This window comes from Lasioglossum baleicum, chromosome 3 (assembly GCF_051020765.1).
Source record: "Lasioglossum baleicum chromosome 3, iyLasBale1, whole genome shotgun sequence".
In the NCBI taxonomy this organism is placed as follows: Eukaryota; Metazoa; Arthropoda; class Insecta; order Hymenoptera; family Halictidae; genus Lasioglossum; species Lasioglossum baleicum.
The window spans coordinates 10,360,241-10,385,129 of NC_134931.1; the positions used below are offsets into that span (position 1 = coordinate 10,360,241).

The 24,889-nt window shown below is 42.0% G+C and overlaps 1 protein-coding gene across 7 annotated transcripts in view; it reads right to left on the reverse strand.

Annotated features, from left to right (window-relative positions):
- Nucleotides 1-24,889, reverse strand: part of Rbp6 (RNA-binding protein 6) — a 1,047,152-nt gene that overhangs the window by 182,386 nt on the left and 839,877 nt on the right. For all 7 annotated transcript variants that reach the window (XM_076447554.1, XM_076447553.1, XM_076447552.1 and 4 more), the window contains one exon: nucleotides 8,629-8,677. In XM_076447554.1, the coding sequence (XP_076303669.1) occupies nucleotides 8,629-8,677 (49 nt within the window). The remainder of the gene's footprint in view (nucleotides 1-8,628; nucleotides 8,678-24,889) is intronic.

The window sequence follows — 24,889 nt, forward strand, 5'->3', positions numbered from 1 at the left end:
CTAACTTCTAAGATCAGCCCTGGAATCAGTCCGCCGGTTCTTTAGTCGGGCGGAAAGCCGAGATTGATTTCCACGGAGTTCCGCGTTGTCGGTTCTTGATTGGTAATTGCGCCTGCCGCCGATCGATGAGAACTAGCCCCGTGGAACGCGTGTCTTGAGACGCGCCGCGACACAATTCACCGCGACTCGATCCGACAAGCGAAATCGTCGTGCTTCCCTCGGATCAACAAACGAACACCGCCGGCTTCGTGGTTGGTCGCCTGGAAATGATAGATGGCCGGGATTTTCGGGTAACTTCGCCGTAATTCGTCCGTTTTGCGAGCCTCTTTAGCTCCGGCGCGACTTCCCCCGAATCGGGAACCTCGTCTTCCATTTGCGATGGGAAATCGCGCACTGAGAATTTTGCTTGGGAATTTTTAATCGGTGGAGAATCACTTACTGCTCACAGATCTTTGCGCAAGCGTTGATTTGTGAATGCTAGCGTGTGCAGATTAAGTGATAGAATCACTACAATATTTTCTTCAAGAAGTAGAGCACCCGTTTATCCTTTCATTACAGTAACTGCAAAAAATGTTACTGATACAGTCATCGAGTCAATTAAACGAAACCAAAGTCATCATCAAAAGCGAAACGAGCGCAGCGTATTGTACAATTACCAGTAACAGCTGCAAGGGTAAAATGTAAAATATTCAGATATCATGGTGGAAATCAAGAACATTGGAAGCATACTGTCATTATTTGTATAGACGGCAGGAAAGCGGGCACTGTCCGGTTTTATTAATATTTTATAAGACTTAAGAGTGCATGTTTCACTGTAGTCAAGTGATGGCAGAAAAATCTACCGGTTCTTTGCAGGTCTATGTATAGTCTCTGCCAGTGTAAAGGTACTAGACCTGTCGCAGATACTTCTAACATAGAACAAAGCAAAACTTCGAAATCTTTCATTTCAACCCCTCAATCCATCGACATCGTCGTTGGCAAGTTGGTTTGTTGACAATCATAGTACACACAAGACCTATTTTTCATAAAAGTTTTATCAAATCTGCGAGAAAGATCTAAAATTCTACTTTATATTTCCCACAAATTTTGAAACATATCGTCATTTAGTGGAATGCCCACTTCATTGTTGGTTCCATGATCCTATGATAAGTTTGTTTGTGTAATTATAATTCAGTGAGGTATTTCATTAAATGTTATACTCAATATTCTAAAAATTTTTTGCACACATGCAGTGCACTAATTCTATTAGGTCCCTGAGAAATGGCAGGTCGTTTGCTGCACCTTATAAAAAGTTACCCCGTTTTGAAGAACCCACATTTCTTATTTACTGTTCGCACCGAAGTTCCGGGGCACAATTTGCAATATGCGAATCGTCCCGACCCAGAAGTGCGAATTTCTACGCGACTGCAAGGACGACAAGGAAACTGCCCCCTTCTGGGCACCCCCTGTCCCCATCAACTGATGCCCAGACCCAGGATTACGTCAAACCGGCATAACATATCCGGTCGCTTGCTCCTTGTCGCGTCGGCTTCCACGAGTTCCCCGAGACTTCGCGGAGATTCTCCTTGTCCAGCTGAATAGGAAGCCAACTACCTCACCGGTAATTGCATCCACCCCCCGAAACTCACCCCCGTCGCTGACACGGAATTCCGAGCTTCGTTAAGTCGAGACTTTGCGACATGGTTTGCCTGTCACGATTAGACTGCTCCGGTGAAACTTTCACCGATTCTTTGGAACACTGTTTGGACTCCGAGGGATTAGACGCCAGCATGTGGTGAGACCTGGATGGTGGCCAGAGTGACTTTGAATGTCGATGGCGAGTGGAAATTCTGTAGTTCGTTTTGATTACATTGTAAGTTCGTGGAATCTCCAGGGTTATGGGAAATTTGGGAAGTTCGGAGTGGTCCCTTGAAGAGTCGAGGTTTTTGATGATTTCATTCAGGGATTCTCATGGTTAACCAGAGTGGCAATACTAGATTTACAAATAATTTTACTAATTAAACTAATTATTTACTAATTAAATTACAAATTTACTCTATTGTTAATGAAAACTGTAAGAAGCACATAAAATTTTTGCATGATTATTCTAAAGGTAATATGCAAAATTAGAGTTTCCTCTTCTGTGTACTTCCACAAATAGCTCTGCTAATACCACAAAAGGTGATAAAAGAAACTTTAATGTGATGAATACAATCAAGAAACTTGTAATTTATTGACAGAATATGTTGATTAGAAATTTATTTAGAAGAAAGATACGTCTGTTTAACGTCGCTGTTAAAAATTCATTTCATATGCAACAACCTAACAATATTCTGTAGCGCAAGCAAAGATCAATGGAGCATAACGCGGATGACGTATCGCGTGCAGACTCTTCGCCCCTTTTCATTGACTTCTCAAGTGTTATTTGTCTTGCGTCTGTGTAGAACTTGGGACAGAGGGATGCTTCCACTGTTAAATTAGAGATTTAATCACGGGACGGTACACTAAGGAATTTTACACTCGAACAAGTTCAAGTTTGTAAAGATAGGGGAGCTAGAAGCTAATGTTCTTTACGGTTTAAAATCTACATTCCATTGGCCTCTAAACACTTCGTTATTCCGCTCGAAATCTCCAATTTCCGCTGATGCAGAACAGAAATAAAGGTGCACTCTAATTCGATACGTTTGCTTCAAATACAAAATTGCGAACGAAACACAACCGGTAGAATTCAATTGTAAAACGAAACTGGGTGAGATCTATAAACCGGAAGTCTGTAAAAACAGTAAAACGAAAGTGGGTGAAAATGGAGGAGGATCTTTTGTACGAGCATTTTTAAGTGTCAGGGTTACTTGCTACTGTAATGGATCGTTCTGCCGTCTTCCAGTAAGTTTTATGAATCACAAAAAAACCAACCCCAGGAACACAAAATTATCTGTAGAATCTCCTCAAGACCAGAAGAACACAACCTCCTAGCCCTGGCAAGACATCGCCATAAAACTTGTGCACAATTTGGTGGATCAGAGATTCAATGAACGGTCGTTGTAGAAGGAGGATCCTTTGACGTGTGTTCACTCATGAGTAGACAAGGGATTCTTTTTCAACGTTGCCGGTAGGCAGTCACGAAGGACAGAGCTGGATATCGAATGTAGCACATGCACTGTCATTCAAAAGTATGCGGACAATTCGACAGTAGATCATAGATTGGAAACTGACGCATTTATTTTTTTTTAGCAATTTTACGGACCAAAAATTAGGATCACGTTTTACAGTACACCCTACCATCAAGTGGCCTTGCAGACAACAGCAGTCAGAAAATGTCTGTATATCAGTGAATTTAAATTCTCCAACAGTGAAACATCCTTATTCTTCAACATTTTCTTCTACTTTCGATCCTAACGGAGATATTTCGTTGTTGTGTTTGTTGCGAATGACTCGGTAAAACGGTGCGGGTCGGTGCGGGTAAAGCGTGAACAGGGTTCGGGTACGAGACGAAAGTACGGACCCATGGGTTTGTAGGTGTGGCGCCCTATCCTCGCGTTAGGGTGGAGGCAGCCAGCCCACCAAGAGAAAATCCTTTGGCCAGCGAAGCTTGGATAATCGCGCCCCGAGCTATAGTCGCGCCTCTTCGCCGGCTAGAGAGAAGATACGCTTTGCTGCAATTGCAGGCTGCCCATCCGCGTGGAAATCATAGCTCGCTGCGGGACTCGAAATTGTCCGGAGACGCTCGGATTCTTCTTTCAGACGAGGCAACTTCTTCGGGGATTTGGACGTAAAGAGGTCGGCAACGGGAACATCGACAAGGATCTCGCTTTGTAATTCCACGACCGACTCTGGATCGTTGTTCCGACACGGAACAAGGAGCGGCTACCCGCTCCTCGATCCGCACTCGCAGATCGAAATCGAATCTGCCCTGGAGAACGTTACGACCTTGACGGGACCCTCGGCTCAGCCCCACTCCGTCGGCTATCAAAGAAACGATCTCTTCCCACCCTCTACCCCCTCGTGCTGCTGAAAGATCCCTATCCGACCTTTTATTCCATGATCGACGCGCGTTTTACACTTCGCCGCGGTGTAAAGCAGCCGCATTTTAGGTTACCGGGCCGCACCCGATTCAAGGTAAATCTTCGGGTCTTTGGGAAGGCTCCTGTTGCTACAGCGAATCACAGTAGTATTCTGGCACCTTTTAAACGGCCATAACTTTTTTAACCTTTTCTCTGTGTACTGCTAGTCTAATGTTAACCGTGTACAGGGGAATAATTGAACCTCATACATTTTTCGAGCGAAATAAATGACAAAATTTGTCTGCAAAAGTATTCGTGAAATTGTATTGACTTTTAAAAGATAAGTATTCAATACTTTAAAAATTTGAAACATATACAGACAGCAGTCTTAAAAATTTTTTGGCAATTTTCCATTTCTCAACTTTCTATTTCCGTTTTTGTTACCCTGGGTTGCACTTGTACCCCATACACAAAGAGGAGGTTAATATTGGACTATAAGACTTGGATTTTTATGAGAAGCTAGAACAATTATATTGCAAATTTAAACAATGCCAATTATACATATTCTGAAAAATTCATCGAAATGATTGCTTTATAAGAAATGCATTTATCACAAATCTTTTAATAAAAATTGCTTAAACGAAAGAAAACGAAAACATATCTTAAAATTTTCATAACCCTAGAACAGTCTCATGTATTATAGGGTGCGTTCCGTTTCACGCTTCAAGCGCATACACTGTATAGTGTATGCATAGAGACTCTTATACTACACTATACAGTGTATGCGCTTGAAGCGTGAAACGGAACGCACCCATAAATAGATTGCGGATTTTATGGATTTATGACAAAAATGAGTAGGTGAAACATAAAACAGTAGAAACATATAAGAAATTGAAAAGTGTCGATACAGTATCGTCAACATACTAAAACTCTTAAAACAAGAAACAAATTTTCAGTTTGCATAAAAATCCAGTCTAATAATAAACAATATCCTTCGCACCGAAGAGTTTCAAACTAAAAATGTCGCACCAGAAGTGTCTTTCCCATAATGTCTCTTTTTAATAATCTCTAGATCAGGTGTCCTTTTTTAAATCTTTAAATAGTTATCATTTTATTAACCTTTGAATGATCTTGGTAACACCGTCACAAAACTGACAATGTACATACTATGGCGGTGATTCACGCCATGACACCAGGTTTAAAGAGTGTACAGTGAACAGTTGATCTAGCCTAACGCAAGTAACCGGGTCGATCGGCAGTCGCAATCGCGAGTAACGAGCAGACAATGAGCACCGAATAAGATCCATGCGTGTCTCGTTGATTGCGGCCGAAGTTGCTCACGCAATGTTCACAGAAAATCCGACAATAATCCCCTTAGGGGTCACAGACCGACTATGGAAGTACCATATTGTGAAATCTGCCGGAGAGCAAGAGATGTTCGAGGTTTGAGGTTCGCAGACTCGTCGGACGGGGGATGGTATTGGATGTCATCGCGAGAGAGATTACGCGCCGCTTTGAAAGAGCCCTGCCCCCTTCTCCACCCCCATTTCTCGTCGCCTCTCTTTCTTCTTCCCACTTTCCAACCTATACCTCTTTCTTCGCCAGAGGTACACCACTATTTCACCTACTCCTTTCCTCGCTGTCGTCCGTTTGCTGAGACGTGCTGCACTCCCTCCCTCCCTCCCCCCCTTTCTCCCTCTCTCTCTCTCTCTCTCTTCGCCTAACCAGCGGTTCGAATCCTCTATCTCTTTCGCTCTTTCCATCTATCTCCAGCGTCCCCACCCCACGGAGGCGGCGAGAAACCCCTGTGGCATTGAAGGGAGCCAGCTTTCATATCCCATTTGCCCCTATTTTTCATAAGCGATATTAGAATCTATCACTGAGAGCCGGCAGGCACTCTACTCAAGAGCAGAAGGGATGGAAACGAAGGGCGAATGCAGCGAGGTTGGTAGGAGCCTCGGATACCGTTAAAAAAGATAGAGAGACTCCCGATTATCGGCCGGGTGGGCTGCCTCGATCGCTGACGATTATCGATCCCATTCAAGCCACGACGTGAATGGATCCAGGCTCGCGACACCGAGACCCCTTGCCATTCGTATACCCTTCACCCTTTACCCTTCGCCCTCCCGGATCCTCCTTTCTCTATCCCCCAAGCTCGTTCGTGCACCTCTCCTTCACGGTCTTCTTCCGTTGTACAAGGAGCCCGGGCATATATATTACATTAGGAGTCTGATATTTCATTCATCCCGACCTTGGCCACCTTGATCGAACGATCTCATTTCGCCAGGAGAGCGAGATGCTCGATTTTCACCGACATCTCCCAACGGCAAGACTCATTTTCCTCGAGACACCCTTCTCTGCTTGCATTCGATGGTCGTTAAGGCTCTCTTAATTGCGAGAGACGCGAAACAATTGCGTCGGAGATCGCTCTTCGATTATGCTCTGCCGATTTGGAATGTGGACTTTACTTCCATTAGATTGCGCTGTAGATAAAATTCATTCATTCGTAAAAAAAGTGACACAACTGAAAATATATTGCTAAAGGACAGTATAATAATAAATATATAGATTGTGGTGTACTTTTTATAACTAATGCACATGACAATTAACCCAGTTTCCAAATAAGAACAAATTATTTTACATTTCAAAGGTGGTGATATACAATTAGAGAAATTGGCAATTTTACGTAAATGAACGCTCAATTCGATAATGCTTAAAAGAACTCAAAAATGGAGATAATATTCTTGTAAATGAGGAAAGTGGACAATCAAAAATTTATTAAAGAAAAATTTATGTATGTTTAATGTCACTGGTATTTATTTGTGAAATTCAATATGGATTAGTAAATTCGTATATGAACGTCCTACAAAATCTAAACAATTTTTTAAAGAAAACCAGAACTAGAAATCAGGAGCATTTCCCGAGGTTTTTTGCTGCCTTGCAACCACGTAGGGCATCTTACGGCCGTAAATTCGGCGGCATCTTCGAACTTCAGCCAATCGCGTGACGCATAACAATAGGTGATCGTGGCGGCCGGTTACGCAGCCTTTTATTCAGGTGCGATTAACATAAAGAACGAAAGAAGCGACGCGTGCCAGGAATCAGAACCGCCCGAACATTCACTTCCCCGCCTTTGCGTACGTGTATAAACGGAGGAATGAATTACGTCCGCGAGAGAAATATGAAAATGTGAAATCATCCTGTGCCTCGATTAGAATCGAAACGGAACCGGGGCCTATAAAATTACCATAGTCCATCTCTCAACCTATATTCTTACCACGGCAAAATTCTGAGGGCGTTGCATGATCAAAAATCTACTCCATTAGAAAACATACAGCAAATATCTCTGCAATTACACATTATCCGTGCTGACTTTATTTCTTACGAACATGAGGAAGAAGGTTGTGAAGCTAAGAAGTTGCAGATATGACTATGAACGGTTTGTAGTCAGTGTATGAATGTATAAAAATTCTATCAGTTCAACATTAGCACCAAAGATGATATTAATTTCAACAATAATATACATTTTGCTGCATTTCTTATATTTATACTTGGTGTATGAATGTATAAAAATTCTATCACTACAGCAATTCCACAAACTTAACAGTCAATGAAGGTAAAAATTCTAGCAGTCTAATAACAATTGCAAAATATTTAACAACTGATCGAGTTTGAGAAGGATCCTAATCATAAAACTGACATAGAAGTTTCAGTGGTAAATTATGGTTCAATAACAATACCTGGTTGACGTTAAAGATGGCAGTGTTTTATAAAATGATGATCAATTAGACATATCTTATTTCATACATGGTAACTTCTTTTCCTGCTTATTGAATGAAAAATGTTCATTGTGTCATTAAATCTCTATGGAAAGACAAAATAATTAATCTCATTGCCACAGCTGTCTAAACAATTTTCGATATATTCGCCATTCCAGCTGCGCGCAGATCCCGTTACGGCAATAAATAATCCGCTGCCATATCAAAGCAATAAATTAACCCACAAAGTGTTTAGCATGAATTAATGACACCAAGTGCAATTTGCCACGCCTGACAGCGCGTCGGAATTCGCAAAGTGAAATTTCTACGCCTCTTCCTTCGCCTCTCGCCTCCTGACTAGCAAAGTAGTGCGATTTAGCGTAAAATCGCAAGAACTATGGTTGGCGTAGGCGTTTGAATCGCGCAATCACCGTCGTAATTAACGCAGCGATTGATCGCGCACGTCAAATTAATGTTATTTATCTTTGGCTGTGCCGAAGCCGGCGTATTGACATCGTGTATTATCGTAATTACTAATTATAGTTTCGAACCAGCTCGTTAATTAGCCGATCCGCGATCTCCGAGCGAAATGCCAGTATTATTGACTTGCTAAACAGAATAGTCTCGACCATATTTTCAACATATTTGCGTGCGGCAAAGTTCCAGCGTTGCGCTGCAGTGCCTATGGTGCGCGCACTGAAATTTCACCGGCGTGGCGGCCCCGCGTGGTCAGCAGTCCTCTCACGTTTTAACGATCATCGGTGATTAAACAGTAATTACCGGCCCCCGCTATCCCTCTCCCCTATCTCCCCCGTGAACCCTACCCCGTATTGAATTATTGTATCGCGCGGATAGAACTGGCCCCAGAGAAAATCATAAATTTCACTCACCTCTGTGCCTGTTGGTCTGCTTGTCGAACATCAGCATGGCATCCTCGATCTGCAATTTCAATAAAAACACGTTAATTAGCGCGCTTCCACGCGGTGAGAGGCTCGAATTTAATTTAACGCGGAACGACGCGCAACGCGCATATTATATCCAGTTTGTTGGAAAAGGCGATGATTCGGCTCGATACTTCGGTTACATTTTTCGAATTTTCGCATGCACCGATCACGGCAGTCGAGTCATTCCGATTTCCCCGTGTAATCAAAACATTTATTCCGGTTTCCAGTTTATTAATGATGGGTAGAATTACCGGTCGCCGGGAACTGAAAATGATCGTGGTTTTATTTTCTGATGGCTGAACTAATCCGAACTGCGTTAAAATATCAATTTCTGATCATTGCGACTTCTTAGCTTCCAAATGAGTTACTTGAGATCCCAACATTGCACCAATAAATCCGCAAACTCTGGTAATATGGAATTTCTTCTTTCTACTAAAATTTACATAGTTAAATTTAAAAATATTCAAATGTCTTAAAACTATAGCAGTAAAATTGACGGAAGTCAAGATCGACCTGCAATTTAAAATCTAAAGTATCTTGAACTATAAATTATTTTCAGCATGTCCAGCATAAATATATCTGAAGATGCTTCTGCAGATTGTTAAGCAAAATAAGAATTGTCAGATGTGGAATAGCTTATCCGAAGAGAGAGAGAGAGAGAGAGAGAGAGAGAGAGAGAGAGAGAGAGAGCCCTTTGAAAAGGGAGCTACAAGCAAAATATGTTTCAGAATTTGTGGAATTTAAGTTGAAATTAGGAGTTATTAGTGTGGTCTTTCATTAAAATAACAATCGTGCTGGAAAGTGATCCGAGGATCCATTGCGTTCTTTTTGGAGCTCGTGAATAATCTTACGCAGAGAATGCACTTCACCCAGCGACGTACTTGCCGATGAATTTTTAACGAAATACTAATGGCCGCTACAGAAATTGTTCTCTGCGACGGGAACAACGTCGAGGGAGATTAAAACTTGGAACAGTTATAAATGTGTACGGTATCTCCGGGAGGACAGGCCGAAACGCGAGGCTTCGAACTTGAGATATAAAAGGCCACAATAAAATTACACATTCCTTCTGCTCGTGAAATTTTAAACAAGGAGAGTAGGTTACTAGCGTGCGCTACGTCATAGGATACATAGAACGAAACCGACTATAGATAGAACGGTGCAGCTCGACGATTAATCTAATAGTCGTGTATCTTCGTTGTCAATAGCCTTTAGGCATTTGCGTTGTAAATATTTGCTATTGCTGTTACAGATATATTTGCAAGTACGATATTAATACTTTCGATACACTTGTAGGAACAAAAATGTTGTTTAAAATTATTTGAATAAAAATAAATTTTTAAAAAATACCACGTTTTTAAAACGGACTAAAAAGTATAAGAGATCATTTTTCCTAGCCCCATATAGATTCCTAACCCCGTACAGATAGTTCTGAAAATTTGTGATTGTGAATTTTTTATAGCTATGAAAATAATTGTAAGATTTAAAACGAAAAACGTGGGGCGCAAGATAATAGTAAGGAGTGTAGAGTGTAGCTGGCGTTGAGAAAACTCCCACAGCATTTCATATTATTTGCAGTGCAATAAAATTGTTACTGACTTAGGTGAACTATTTATGCATCAATTATTATCTATTGCATGCGCCCCACGTTTTTTGTTTGAAATTTTACAAGTATTTTCATAGCCATTAAAAATTCACAATCACAAATTTTCAGGACTATCTGTATGGTGTTAGGAATCTGTATGGGGTTAGGAACCTGTACGGGGCTAGGAAAAATTATTTTATACTTTTTCTTGTGTGGTATTTTTAAAAATGTTATTTCTATTTAAATAATTGTTTTCGGCTTTTTAGTCTTGTGTGTATGAAATTTTTGAATCGATTTGAAACATTTTGATGAGGTTATAACAGAGACATGTAGTAAATTTCAGACGGTATTGCGACCGCATCATATCGAAAACAAACGCCGTGGTAAAATGTCAAAGATAAAGGTTCGACGGAGAATCTCGGTGTAACGGTTGGTAAACAAACATTATAGTATAATAATATCATACGTAGTTACTTTGTCAACACCGCACGGAGCTCGAACGCACACTGAGCTCCTACGGTGCGAAGCGGGTCAGTGGAGTGGCAATGAGTTAGATTGGAAACGCCTAGTGGAGTAGGGAGCGCTGTCGCGCGGAGTGGGGATCGCTGAACGCGATCACGTACTACCTGTAACTACTTTAAATTTAATAAAACGGTTAAATTTAATAGTTTATATCTCCTAAATGCATAGGCTTTTTAAAAAATTGTTTTAAATATTGCATTGTCATCCAGCTCAGAAGCTATGTTTAAAATTTCGAGTCTCTAGCTCATCGGGAAGTTAGTTTAAAATCAATTGCAAAATTTGTACCGAACAGACAGACAAAAAAAACGAGCTAATAAAAACGTGATAGAATTAAAGTTCAGATATATCGGAGATGCAATAACATCTTGATAAGCATTTACTGTGGGTTGTAGTCTTTATCGAATAATTATGTTAAGCATGCAATAAAGAAGGACACTTAAGCAGAACTGGTAAAACGTCTGAATACACTATTAGGAATTAGTAGTCGTTGTTAGACTACGTTACTGGAAAAGCAAACCCTTCTGCGTGTCAGGAACCTGAAGCACCCCATTGAAAGCTTTATGGATCGTAAACAACGTTATGGAAACACCGTCAAGAACTTGGAATAGCAGAACGAATTTTTTGAGTGGCTGAACTATCAGTTCAGGGAAAAATTATTCTGTGTGATGATCCTCGAGTAACTAATGGTTGCACCAGCTATGAAACGTTCGAAATCAATTTTTTGTTGTTGTTGCACCGTGCTACTTTAAAATAGCTTTTAGATTACAATTTCCGTGCGCACCAATTACATTCAGATATTTCTTGTCCATTTAATTTAACTCTCGAAGTAAGACAAATTATGGAATATTCGTTACAAAAGCATTAAAAAAATGGTTAGGGTTAGGTATAAAAATAAATCTAAAAAACGAATCAAAATATTTGATAGGTCGATGCTTCGCGTTTGACATGATCTAGTTCGAAAATGCACAGAGTCCGTGCGCCGTAGTACTCGCAAGAAGTAGAATAGGTCAGCCATGATCGGACGCGTCAGCTGATTCCCACTCGACACTCGACAGTACGAGCAGCCACCGCACTTTCATATTCAATCTTCTCGAAACCAAAGCGTTAACAAAAAATTGTATTCGTTCTTTTTTATTCACTTGTGCAAGTTGAATCGCCCCATATCCACTACACGTTCACCCTTAATTTCATGAATTAGTTCTCGATCTTTAGACACCTAATCAAATCTAATAATATTAATTCAGTGTATAAGATCTTAAATTAATTATCACCAATAACAATGCGACTTCTCGAAACTCGGGAAGAGAATCTATTCAGTCACATGTAACATTTCATCATCGCAGAATGGCTTCTTGTTTGTCTATGGCGATTGGAGGGTAGCTACAGTGATTCTAGACCAATTTTACAACTGAATTTCAATAAATCTGGGGTTCCTAAATAACTAAGAGGTTAAACAATTACCATGGAAAATAACATTCTGAACTTCTAAAACCCCAAAACCTAAATATTTGTAATCACTATTAACGATTGACCGTCCCAAAATGGATTTTTCTTCGTCTAGGGCACCCTGAGGGCAGTTTCAACCATTGAATACCAATTGCATACATTAACAACAGAGAATACAAGGTTCCCAAGTGACTGAGAAATTAAACGATCACCACCAAGGACAATACGACTCATTGTCAGATCCCAGAAAATAAATATTTCCAATTGCTATTAACGATTGACCGTCCCAGAAGGACTTCTTCGTAGGAGGCGTCCCCGGGGTAGCTTCAGCAATGGAAGACCAATTGCATAAATTAACCGCAATAAATTCGAGGTTCGGACCTAGCTCGGGTCCCAGGAGGCTTTGAGGAGATTCGGTAACGAAGGTTAACCGACTTCTCTCTCGACGATCGAATCTGTACGAGTGAAGTCCGCCGAATTAGAGATAGGACCGGTTGTATTCTTCGAGGAAGTACACGTGTGTCGTAAAGCACAGCTGGACCGAAATGTACGAAGCAAACCGGCGAGAAAAGCGTACAGCAAGGGGATTGAGAATACCGTGAGTTGACGGTGGGTGGTACAGTTAGGATACTAGGGGACGGGGGTGTAAAAGGGGTCGTGAAGGGGGTGTTGTCGGTGGCTGAAGTGTGCGAGTACGAGAGGAGAGGAGAAGTGCAGGAGGCGAGAAGGCGACGCGGCTAGTAGGATTTATGGGACAGGGGAAACAATAGGGATTACCTTTACCCCCTGTCGTCCTACGAATTTCTACCCTGCTTTGTTCCTTCCTACTTCCTGCGAGAGGACAGCGAGACCCCGAGACGGTAGAAGTAGCGGCCACGCAGCACGTGAAAACCGGTCGGGAATTATTCCGTCGAGAATGCAGTGGAATCTCGATTAGCTGAATTAATCGGGAGACACCGGCACAAAGACGATCGCATCCGCCGTGGATTATAGAACGATCACTTTCGCGATACCTGCTTTCCAAGTCTTTCCGCTCCGGGAACGTAAATAAGTCAAACTTTTTTCGCAGCTTTGTTGCAGAAGCTTTTTAACAGATTTATTCGCGAATTTTGCATAGCAAAATACCAACAAAAGGCACATGGAACTCCTTATCGATTATTCCTGTTGTTTTTCTTACATTGTTCTCTACCGGATGAATAGAAACAGAATTTTCGTTTTTCGGAGATTGCGAACTTTTCTATTTTACGGAAACGGATCACATGATCGATTTTGCGTAGTATCAGCGGCTGTCAGAACCATGTTCTTGATATCATTTATCATTGGTTCGCCCGTATCGTATCTGGAAAAGTCAACGTTTTCGTTCGTGAAGTTGCAGTTTCATTCAATCAAATCCGCTACACAATACCCCGTTGCGTATTTTACAAATAATTGAATTCGTAAAAGTTGCGACGTTATTAAAATGAGCAAGTAATTCGAAATTTCTAGTTAGTACTCTGCGTATTAAATTATTTGGAATACGAGACTCTCGAATATTACAAAATTGAAACAGGATACGTCAGGAGATCAGTTTCCATCACGCAAGCCAAGAGAAAAGGAAAACTGGCCAAGCACAGCAGGCGTGTCGACAGTAAATATTTGATTGCATGATTAACATTCAATGGACTTGGTCCCAAACATAAACGGGCTGTTCCATCCCGTGCACATCTGTCAACTCGACTTAATACCTTCTGCCGAGCCTTGTGTAATAGTTCTACACTGAAAGTAACTCTGAAAGGGCGGGTTTAGTGAAATTTAGGGTGGTCCAGATTTACACATTCATAAACGTTGGTCATTGGTAATACAAGTGCTTGATCAAATCGTTTTATATAGCATTATTCCCATACTATTTTATGCAATTCTGACGAGTATTTCAGCAATGTATGCTTTCTAGACTGTGAATAAAGATCGAGGTTTTGAACGTGTATTAATAATACATGTGTATTTACATACACGTACACGGGAACACGTGTATTTAAATACACGTGCATTAATGCATCCTCATTTTAATTTGTATAATTTTTAGAACATTGATATTAATTTATGCATCGAGACTATGGTTTCACAAATATATGTGAAATATACATATGTGTGAAATAGGGATCTCTTTGAAGATATCAACGAATAATATCAAAAATGATAAATCAGCAAGAGAGAAATTCTAATATAACACAAAGATATAACATTGTTTCATTCGAAGCGTCGTGTATGAGAAAATAGAGTTTTAAAATGCAGCGAATACGCGTGCTATTAGATAGGAATCGTCTGACGCATCTGATTATGACCAACCAATTCAAAACAAGGTGTGAAACGGAAAAGTGTTATACCTTCCTTTTGATTGATTTTTGCATGTAGAAATCGCCATCTGTCCTCTTGTAGATATTATTCGGTCGCATCCTGTATAATAAAGTGGATCATACAGAAACAAACTGGCACTCGACCGTCGTTCCTGAATTCTTAAATTTCTGTTAATAAATATACTAACTGTTAATAAAGAAATTGCTTGATGTATTCCCGTTTAAAATTCTGATTTGGAGATAAACATGTGCGATAAACCGGATTTTTTCGAGTTCCTCGCGTAGGTTGTTTGCAGTTTCACTAGACACGGGTATCGGCGTAGTACCTTAATCGTTTGGATCCGAGGTCCGGTCTCTCTCGACGCGGGGTTTGTTTGAATATCGTTAACCGCTCCGTGAACGCAACAGGAGGCCCAGGGATTGGAACGCGAAACAGGGGACACGAAAAAATCTAAAAAAAAGGTCAGCCAGCACAGGTTCCTCGAGATCCGCTTTGTTGGCAGTAACGAGAGGACCGCGTGTAAGCCGTCGTTCTTCGATGAAGAATTATTCAAAGCGCGATCGCGTCGTGTCGTTTGTGTTTGCCCAAGAAAAAAGGTAACAGGGCTGCGCAGGGGAAGCTGGGATGAGGGGTTAAAGAAGAAACGGGGACATCGAGAAAGATGACGGTTATTCATCGATACAACTGACGTCCTGTTGCTTTGAGAGCCACCGGGAACGCGGCGAGGAATTCAGTCCCTTAGACGACGTTCGTCCCGTTTTTTACTTTCAAAAGAAAAAGTAATATTATACGAAGAAAAGGAGGCGACGATACATACGAGACACGAGGAGAGAGGAGAGAGCGAGAGAGACCAGTTGAAGCTTTTAATGAAAACAGAGGAGGCATCGCAGCGTATGGCAAGACCGACACACCAGGGACCTCTCTTCATCGTCAACGCTCCCACTTCCTCCCTTTTTTCACAAAGTGTGCTCTTTATTTTGTTCGTGTCACGGTTTTGAGAAGGTATACGTGTCTCTGCATTCTTACTAGTTAATTCGAGACCTCAGTCCCTTTAGGCAACCTTGAAGATTGAGGGTACTGACGAGGCTGTAGAAAAATTGAGGATGTTTGCGGAAATTCGTGTTTTCGAGGGTTAGGTGCTGCAGTTTGAAATCTGACGTCAAAAAATGCTTTTGGCAAGTGAAAAACATTTAAATAATTCAATATGTGCGTCATAGTCTAGCTTCCAATTAGGAACGTTACTAGTTACGAATCGACTTACGCTTTTGTGAAGCCGGATAGGATTTTGATGTTCCTCCTTGACTAGTAAAACCATTTTTGAAGCTGTCAAGAAGATGCGCAGCCCAGATTTTAAAAAATTTTAAGAGCAAAAATTGGAGAGTGAACAAACATGTATTTCTTTGTTTAACGATTTAAATAGGGTGAAGATGGTACAATAGTATTTTTAAATTCCTCTTCTAGTGATTCGTGTACCGTCTATTAATAAACAGCTAAACTGGAATGCAATTCTAATTTTCTGTTATGGATATTTAACCATTGGTGAACGTATGAGAATACGAACAATATAAATCTTCTTTCTCGTCAGGGAAATTACGAAGAGTAAAGAAATTCTTATCGTTGTGGAAGATCGAAGTGCAAGGGGTTAATAATTTTGTAAAATGTGAATCTGCGCAAAGATTCGCAAGGGTCTCGGGTGGTGCCATCGCGCGATCGAATTCGCTGATAAAAGTTGGGAAGATTCTAATGTAAACACAGTGGGTGGTGTGCGCCGAGTAAAAATAGATGTCAACGGAATCGATAGACAAGATGTGGAGCGAAGGCGTAACGGCAAAAAGGGGGATGAATCGATTCTTACGGGAGCCGGCAACGGCGGAGGAAATAAATCTGACAGAAGCCAACAAACTGACAGCCACGTAGAAAAAAAACCCCGAAATAGAGGTCTTGATTGTTCGCTCCCTTAAAGTTACCGAATCCTTCTCTCCGTTTATTGTGCAACGACGTTCTTTCCTTCTTGCGAATGCCCGCCGTAGTTTCTTGTTTGTCAATTTTACAACTTTTTTCGTTGTAAAACGCTATTCAATAGGAGTATTTGTATTTCTGTCCGAGATACCGACCAGTTCCAGGTTCTACAAGAATAGGAGGGAATATAATTGAAAGTAAGCTCTGGAAATGAAACAATATAAATTCTTAAAGGACCCTTTGTCGGGTCCCGGCTCCTTTGATTACTTCAATATTTAGTTCATCGCGGTCTGCTGCGCCGTATAAAGAAGTCACGGAATTATTCCGACTTTTCTGCTCGCTCGATTCGCGTTAATTCGCGTATTATCCTCCGGGCAAATGGCGAAACCTCTGTTATCCTCCGACTTATTTAACCAAACCATCCGTTGTGATAAATTTTTAAACCGCTATTCATTTTCCTCAATTTTATTTTATTCTTTCTTTCGAATCGGAATTCATTCGATGCAATTGTATATAAAGCAACTGGCCTGTTGCACTAACGATACAAACAATCAATAGCGCAGAAATAAATAGTTGGAACAGAATTTCAAAGTTTCAAAGCGATAGTCACTGACTTCTTGTAGCTCGTACAGCTGGTAAGGACTTCAAGTAGTATAATCAGTCAATAGTCAGACGAGGATACTTAATCCTTAGCACTTCAATGGCGACTCTGAGGCGCCACTACAAATTGCTGTAGCATTATTCGAAGTACTGTTTATATTATTAAATATATCGGTATCTAATCACTTGCTAAACATTTAGGTATTGTATCAGATATTTATACCAATAACACATACATAAAATTTCAAAAATCATAAGGAATGGAAATATTCTAAATCGAAAGAAATGTTCAATTTTAGAGTTAAAATAGTTTGGAGGGCGAAGGGTTAATACGGTAAATATGTATACATTTGTCGCTGTGGATCTACAGTCGAGGAAACATGAGATATGCAGGGTGTTTCGTTTATCTGAAAATGGAAATATTCCGTGACGCACTGAAGTTATGAGAAAAATGTGTTAACAAAAATTGTTCGGTACGAAGGAAACAATTATATGGTGCAATTTTTCAAAGTCACATCAATTTTTTTTTAAGTGGAACCATATATTTTTTTGTTCAACACGATACCATTTTCAGAGACGAATTCAACGACATATCACATTGTGTTATTTACTGTTACAAAACATTAGAAATCATATTATAAATTTGTAGCTTCTTAAGTAGACAATGGTAGTATCTGGTTATCGGCTATTAACTAGACGCTGTAAACAAAGATCGACCTTCTTGTCATTTGTTTTGAAGAGTACGAAGTCTACGAATGTCTCAGTGACACAGATTTCGAAGCAGCTAGTGAGTTTTAATTCAATCAATTTCTGCTCCTTCTCTTATTCACTACTTCACCGCAGCAGGTGACCGATGCTACACGCAGTGGAACCTGCCGCCGAGCCGGACTCAGGTGTTTTTCGTTAATAACTTCTTAACAAAGCCGATGCGGATATTTCTGTAAATGAAAATGCCACTTCAAATGTTCTCAGGAACCGCCCATTTCAAGGGCGGACGACATTCTAGGACACCCAGTATAAGGGAAGTCGAAAGCAACAGTAATTTCTCGGTGGCTTCCGCATCGACGCGGGAAACTCACAAACGAACAATGCCGAAAGGTTCTGCCTGAGGGAAGAAGAGAAAAGACAGAGGAGAGTGGGTCGTCGTCCCATGGGAGCAATCGACTTCTGGTGAGTGGGCGAGGTGTACCTTATTACAAGTTCGATTCTAGTCGTGTTACAGCTCTCCGTGGACCGTGTTGTAGATTGCTGTCTTACGAGTCCTGCCCTTTATACCTCGAGACGTTTTCCTTTTCGCAGACACCTCGCATTATTTCCCGCGGCACCTTTCATCCCTCGCTTCTACTGGCTTTCTTGTTTGGCAAACTAATTTAAAAGGGCGCCTCGTGAAACTGGGTCAACAACGTACCCTTTCCGCTGACCTTTCGGCTCCGACCTTCTTTGAGATTTGTCGTGAGACGTTGCGTACGACACAGCACAAATCTGCTTTGAGAAACGAGACTAATGCATATCCTCAGAACCCAGATATTGCCGAGACTTAAGCTAAGATTTTCCATTTTTCTCGCTGTGCTTCTTGGTTAGAATAGATTTCTGTGTTGTGTTGTTTTTGCTCTTTGCTTTTCTTCAATCTATCTTTTTGTAAGGAATTTCTTCCGGGATTGATATCAGCAATTTTGAAACTAATATGTGGTGTTCTCTTATGAACTATAATTTAAAACAGTGTACAGAACGTGGTGACAGGTAAATTATTAACTATGATATTTCTTCTGCCTCCTCTTACATTTAACATTTTCAACAGAACAAGATCTTGAGCTGGATTAAAAATCATTACTTGATGACAGGTAAATTATTAACTATTTCTTCTGCCTCCTCTTACATTTAACATTTTCAACAGAACAAGATCTTGAGCTGGATTAAAAATCATTACTTGATTGCGGATCTTTATGTAAAATAAATAATGTCCGCATAAACTGTTTAACACAGGTGTCAAATAGAAATGTCATTCTTTCTTTAATGATTCTAATCAGCTGAAACGAATACATTGATATTTTTAAATTCTTTTAATCTGTCCACGGTCTTGAAATGCACTTACTCATTTTTGTGATAAATCCATAAAATTCGAAGTCTCTAATCAGTACACAGTCAAAATCGAGTCAAAGAAATGGAAATATGCGGTTCAACAGCTACTGAAAATATATCAGCGTCAAATTAAATGTTCAAACCGAATCTCAAAACGAATACCGGGCCGGGACCAATTTCCTTTTGGTTTTCCGCGACCTTAGCCCCGCTCGATAAATCCAGCCGGAGTCGAATGTTCCGGGGTGTCGTCGCTCATATCGTATTCACGATGCGCGCTGTTTACGTTCACGGCGGTACCCGGCGGCCAAAAACGTTTCTATTTAAATCCCCGCCGCCGAAGAAGCCGATGCGTCGATGAGATAACCTAACGCGATAATCGATTCCCGCAGGAAGACCGTAATTGCATTTACGGCGACGAACGAAGCATTCTAAAATAAACACGGTTGCCGGCGGCGCGGCCGTTCCGCGCCACGCCATCCCGTGAAAGGTTTCCCATTTTTTTCCTCCGTCGCCAGCTCGTAAAACGACGTGGATTTAAACGAAACGATACCGATTTACCCCTCCGGTAACAGAAGCGCCGCTACAGCAGCTCTAGGATTTCCAAAGAATGCTACCTCCTCTCTTTTTCTCACCCTTTCGCCCTTCTCTCTCTCACTCTCTCACTCTCTTTCTCTCCCGCCCGCTTCTTTTTCCGCCGTTCAACCCCTCGCCGTCACTCGCGAACGATCGAGGGTAAAAGCGAGGCGAGCAGCCACGGATTCCGATGAGTTTTCCTCTTTTCCCCGGCCATTTCGCGTACCGTGTCGCGCCCTATCGCAACCGGCACTCTCTTCCGTTCGTGCAGATTTAGTATGCAGCGAGCTGTATTAAATCTCCGGTGTTCGAAGGATTCCGTGCTCCCGCTTCGAGCCTCTCTCTTCGTTTCTGATTCTGATTGTGACGCGTTCTACCCGCAAGCTCCGGCGACACGCTGCTTTTCAACGCCGCGCCGCGGCGCGCGTCGCGACGAGCCAGTTTTCCTCCGATTTTGTACGTTTGTGCCTTACCGCGTGCCGCGCGCGCCGTGCTTTGTATTCCTGAACGACTACCCGGCAAGCCAATTCCGACCGGCGGTATAATGGACAATAATTATGCGCCTCCGTGTCTCAGTTATCGAATTTTCGCCGCGTTCCCACCCGAACAAAAGTGCACGGCGAACAGTCGCTAATATTTATTTTACAACGACGGTCGGAATAACAATGCTCGGCGACCTTCCAGTTTATTGGCTTTCGGGGATATTTATTTGTGCTTAGGATTTGAGTGCTGTGGTGAGAGGATCGAGCATCCTATTTCCACTCGGAAATTAATTTTTCCGATGCCGGAGTGAGTATGAGAAATTTGCTTACAGTCTTCAAAGTCTGACAAGCTTGTAATTGATATTGCAAATCTTGAGTTCTAAGTTTCTGTTTTGTTAATTATACTGGTTGAATTGATGATCAAAGTGTTTGAGTGGATGCACTGCCTCATTTTTCTTTGACTTGTTGGTTTGCTGAAATTCAACGCCTGACATCCAAATCCTAGATCATCAGAAATTGTTACGAGTTTTATCTTTCTTTTACAAACCTACCCTAACAAACACAAATTTATCTGAGACTACAAAAATCGTTTTCAAGCAAACGATAAAATAGCAAATCGAGCATTTTCGACAGTCTACCAACATTTTTCGGAGCATTTTCATTTCCGCATATTTATAGAATTTTCGGCAGAATTGCATTGAGGCTTAAAGTTTTACAGGCGAATGCCTCGTCGGGCGTAGATTTCAGTAAATTTCAAGAGTGCACAGGGTCTTTTAATTAATATATTTTCCGCCGAATATAATTGCGTGGCCCGGTTTCTTGAAGGTTTTCTGAACAGGTTCCCCGTTCAGTCGTTCGGACAAGTGTTCCAGTAATGGAGTTCTCTCTCCGATCCTCGATTGCTTTCAATACTTTATTCCGCGGGGCCGGTGTACGTTTATAGGCATTATAATCGGCCGGCACAATTCGATTGATTGAACGAAACGTGGAATAATAGGGCCGCGGGCAATGCGGACGCGAGAATGCCCCGGGGCTTAATTACACGCGGCGAAGTGGCAGTCGCCGAATATCGCGGTGCGAGTTTATTTGCTAGGTGCAGCAGATTTTCCACTGCTTCTTTTTGTCGCTAATAATTAGAAATAATAATTACCAGGCCAGGGGGTACTGCGGAGAGAAACGCGCGATCCAAACCCCACGCTCTCTCGCTTGGGATAATAATAAATCTCTACGATATACCCGGGGAAACGTTGGTTTGGGTTAATTTGAGAGCCGCGCCAATTAGAATTTTTCCGATCGCACTGCTGAAAAACATAATAGTCGTGAAGCACGCGACGAAGATGTGAAAGAACTGCACCGTGCCCAGCACGTTAATGGAATATCGGGGACCACGTTTAATTGCTATTTCACTTTAATGATTTTCGCCTCTCTGACCCTACTTGCACGGGGAATCCAGATTTATTACTTGACTTGCTGTTACTCTGAAAGTAAAATTTCTTAGAGAGGAACTAAAAAGTCATAGAACTAGGTCGTACTCTCATTATTAGACAGTGGATTTTTTATACATTTATGATGAAATTGGATCGGTGAAATATAAAACAGTAAAAGATCAGAAATATCTATGATTATTGTTATGATCATCTGTTCAATGTAAAAGATCTACTAAGGAATGAAATTAATTTTTATTTACCTTCTACTGATCCGTAGTCTGCTAATCATATAGTCACACTTTGCGAACAAATCATTGGTTTTGCTGTAACGTTTTGTTTAATATCTTTTAATTCTCACATCTCGTAGATCGTAATAAAATTTAGTTTACTTAGTAGATTAGTATAGAGTAAAAATGGATCAAGTTTGGGAAAACAATGATGTGGTTCAAATATGACTAGACTGCGGATTTCATAGTATAAACGTACTATCTTCAGCTTTTTGAATTTATTAAAGAAGTAGAGAAATTTCTACTTGGTTCCAATTCCTCTTAATCGAAATACAGAATTTTTATTTCACATAGAGATCTGCAGGCTATACATATATGATCAATATGTTACGCAAAGCATCAATGAAACAAATCTTTGTTCAATATAAATTTAATTCTTCAAACAAACCCACATCTCAAGGAAGAATTCAGTCATTCGACTTTAACATAAAGACACAAAACATGTCCAGACTGAAATGAAGGAAGACGAAAACGAATTTTCTCGGGGAAGTCTGAATTACTGCCCGTCAGAGTGTCTCGCGATGTAACCGAAGATTGCAGTGCCCGAGCAATTCGATCGAGGTGAAAACTCGAGGCAGCTGCATCGGTTTCTATTTAGGTCACCGGCTAGAACTTGGCCGATTGTTCGGTGGGCAGCGTGTGTCGGACAGAGCCGTTAATTCGAATAAATGAAAATTAAGTAACAAAGGGGGTAGAGGAAAGAAAGATCCGGCTACCTTTTGTGGAAGATCGATGGCGGCAGCCGGTTGGTGGAATGGCCCTCGAAAACTGTAGCCTCAAATAATTAACGACTTGGAGAGGTTGCGTTCGTGCGGGACTCGTTCCTTAGAAAGTTTCGCCGTTCGATTTCCAGCAGCGCGAATCGCGGTGCAGGTAACCAGAACTCCGGTTCGGATCTCTTATTTCCCGTTTCCGCCCCCGACAGGGGGTTGGCAACCAGGGGGAGCGAGGGAGCAAGAGAGGGGAAAAAATGGACGGAAGAAGAGGTGGAAGAAGAAGGAAAGAGAATCGTGTTCCGATGAAAAAGCTCGGCGAAACTCCGTCACGCCGGAGTTTACCTTTCAAGTCGGAGCGATGAAGTCGGCGGAAGAGAAATGGAGGACAAGAGCGGAATGGAGAAAGAAAGGGGAGTAAAACGAGTTCCGCACGCAGATGTGGAAACCCGACTCCGGCTCGGTGCTCAAAAATGAATTTAAGCTGAACGATGGCTGCACGGAGCACCTTGCGCCCGGAAACTTTCGCGGAAAATTATATGAGATGCGCGTACACTTTCTGCCTAACGTGGCTAGACGCCCATCTACGTGTTTGTTCTCCATGTTTTTTCCCTGCCTACCCCGAAAGAAGAGGAATCAGAATGCCAGGACTCGGCGCTATTTAATTCGTGGATGGATTTAGACTAGACGGATTCGCGCACCTCGTTTTAGTCGACGTCCGGCGCACGACTTTCTCGAGGTAACAAAAATTAATGGCTTCAGGTTAATTGGCCTGATTAAAATATTCGGCTAGTGTCGTGTATTATAATTGGACCATTTTTTTGTACTTGATTTGGCCAAAACGCATTGTACAAACACATTCCAAAAGAATCCTAAGAAATGATCATCCCCCACAAAAAAGGAACACCTAAATTTTCATGACACCGTTTGAGTGTCGAATCTGCTGTTCTTTCGGCGTTGGTGGAATCGTTCAAATAGACCGTCCGCTAATCCGTGGAGCTATGTCTCGAAGGGTGGGCTCGTGAAATTCCCTCGACATTGATGTGGTTCTGGCTTCCTGCGAGCATCTCGACGCATAATGATGCGGAAAGGCGAGGCGGAGTAGGAGGGCAAAGAACTTAAGTAGCTTGCGAAGAGATGCGAGAACGAGAGAGAGAAAGCAAGAGAAAGAGAGAGAGAGGGAACTAGAGGGTAGCAAAGAGGAAGAAGAAGCAACAAGAAGAAGAAAGGGAGGTGGGTAGCGAGGGTTGATCCGTTTATTCAGCGACACGTAAGCCGGCTCCGACTTCTTCGCCGACACGAAGGGCGCGCAGTAAACTTTCACAGAAAATTCGATGTTTCGAGCAAACAAGCCGCCCGCCAGTGCCGCGACTATCAATACACGTCGTTGCGGCTGTCGCTCGATGCCGGATCGATAACCGGCCCTGTTGTTCCCGGAATAAGAAGTGCTCGGTGCCAAAGGGATGCTTTTTCTCGTGGGGATTACTTTCGCCGCGGCCAAAAAAAAAAAAAAAAAAACGAGAACCACCTAACCTGAACAACTGAGGGGGAACTCGAGAAAAACGAAACCCAAAGAAAAATTGCGACAGGGCGAAACCGGAGGCACCCCCTCGTTCGTACGTCATTGAAACGAGCCCTGCGAACTCCACACCCTCTACCACCCCCTTGGACCGGTAATCAAGCCCCGACTAATTATTCCGGACGTAATTCTAAAAGTTTATACGAGCGTTTAAAGCCGGAGCCTCGTGAGAAACTTCCGACGAAAGGGAACGCCGATTATTTCTCGTTCCCGCGGACCGTAAAACAGATTCTTGGCGTTTACGATGCTATCCGGAAAGATAGCGACGCTGCTGCACGCGCGTTCCGAACTTGTCCGCTCCGTGGGAAGGCCGATAAGAGATTACGCGAAGGATTCGGATTACCAAAACACAGTAATTCGCCGTCCTCGCGACATCGGATAACTTCAAGTTGTGGTCTCGACGATATCCTCTCGAACGTTTTGAAACGCAGACGTCAATGAGACAGCCTCCCTCGCGCTCACCCCCCGAATCCATTATTAAAGATGAGACTTTGTTTAAGCCGGGGGATACGACGAGGGTAGCCAGGATTGTCAGACGGGCCACAACGATTTAATATCGTCACGGACTCGCTGGGGGACAGGCATAAACCCCCGTCGTGCTTCAAGTCCTGATACATAAGG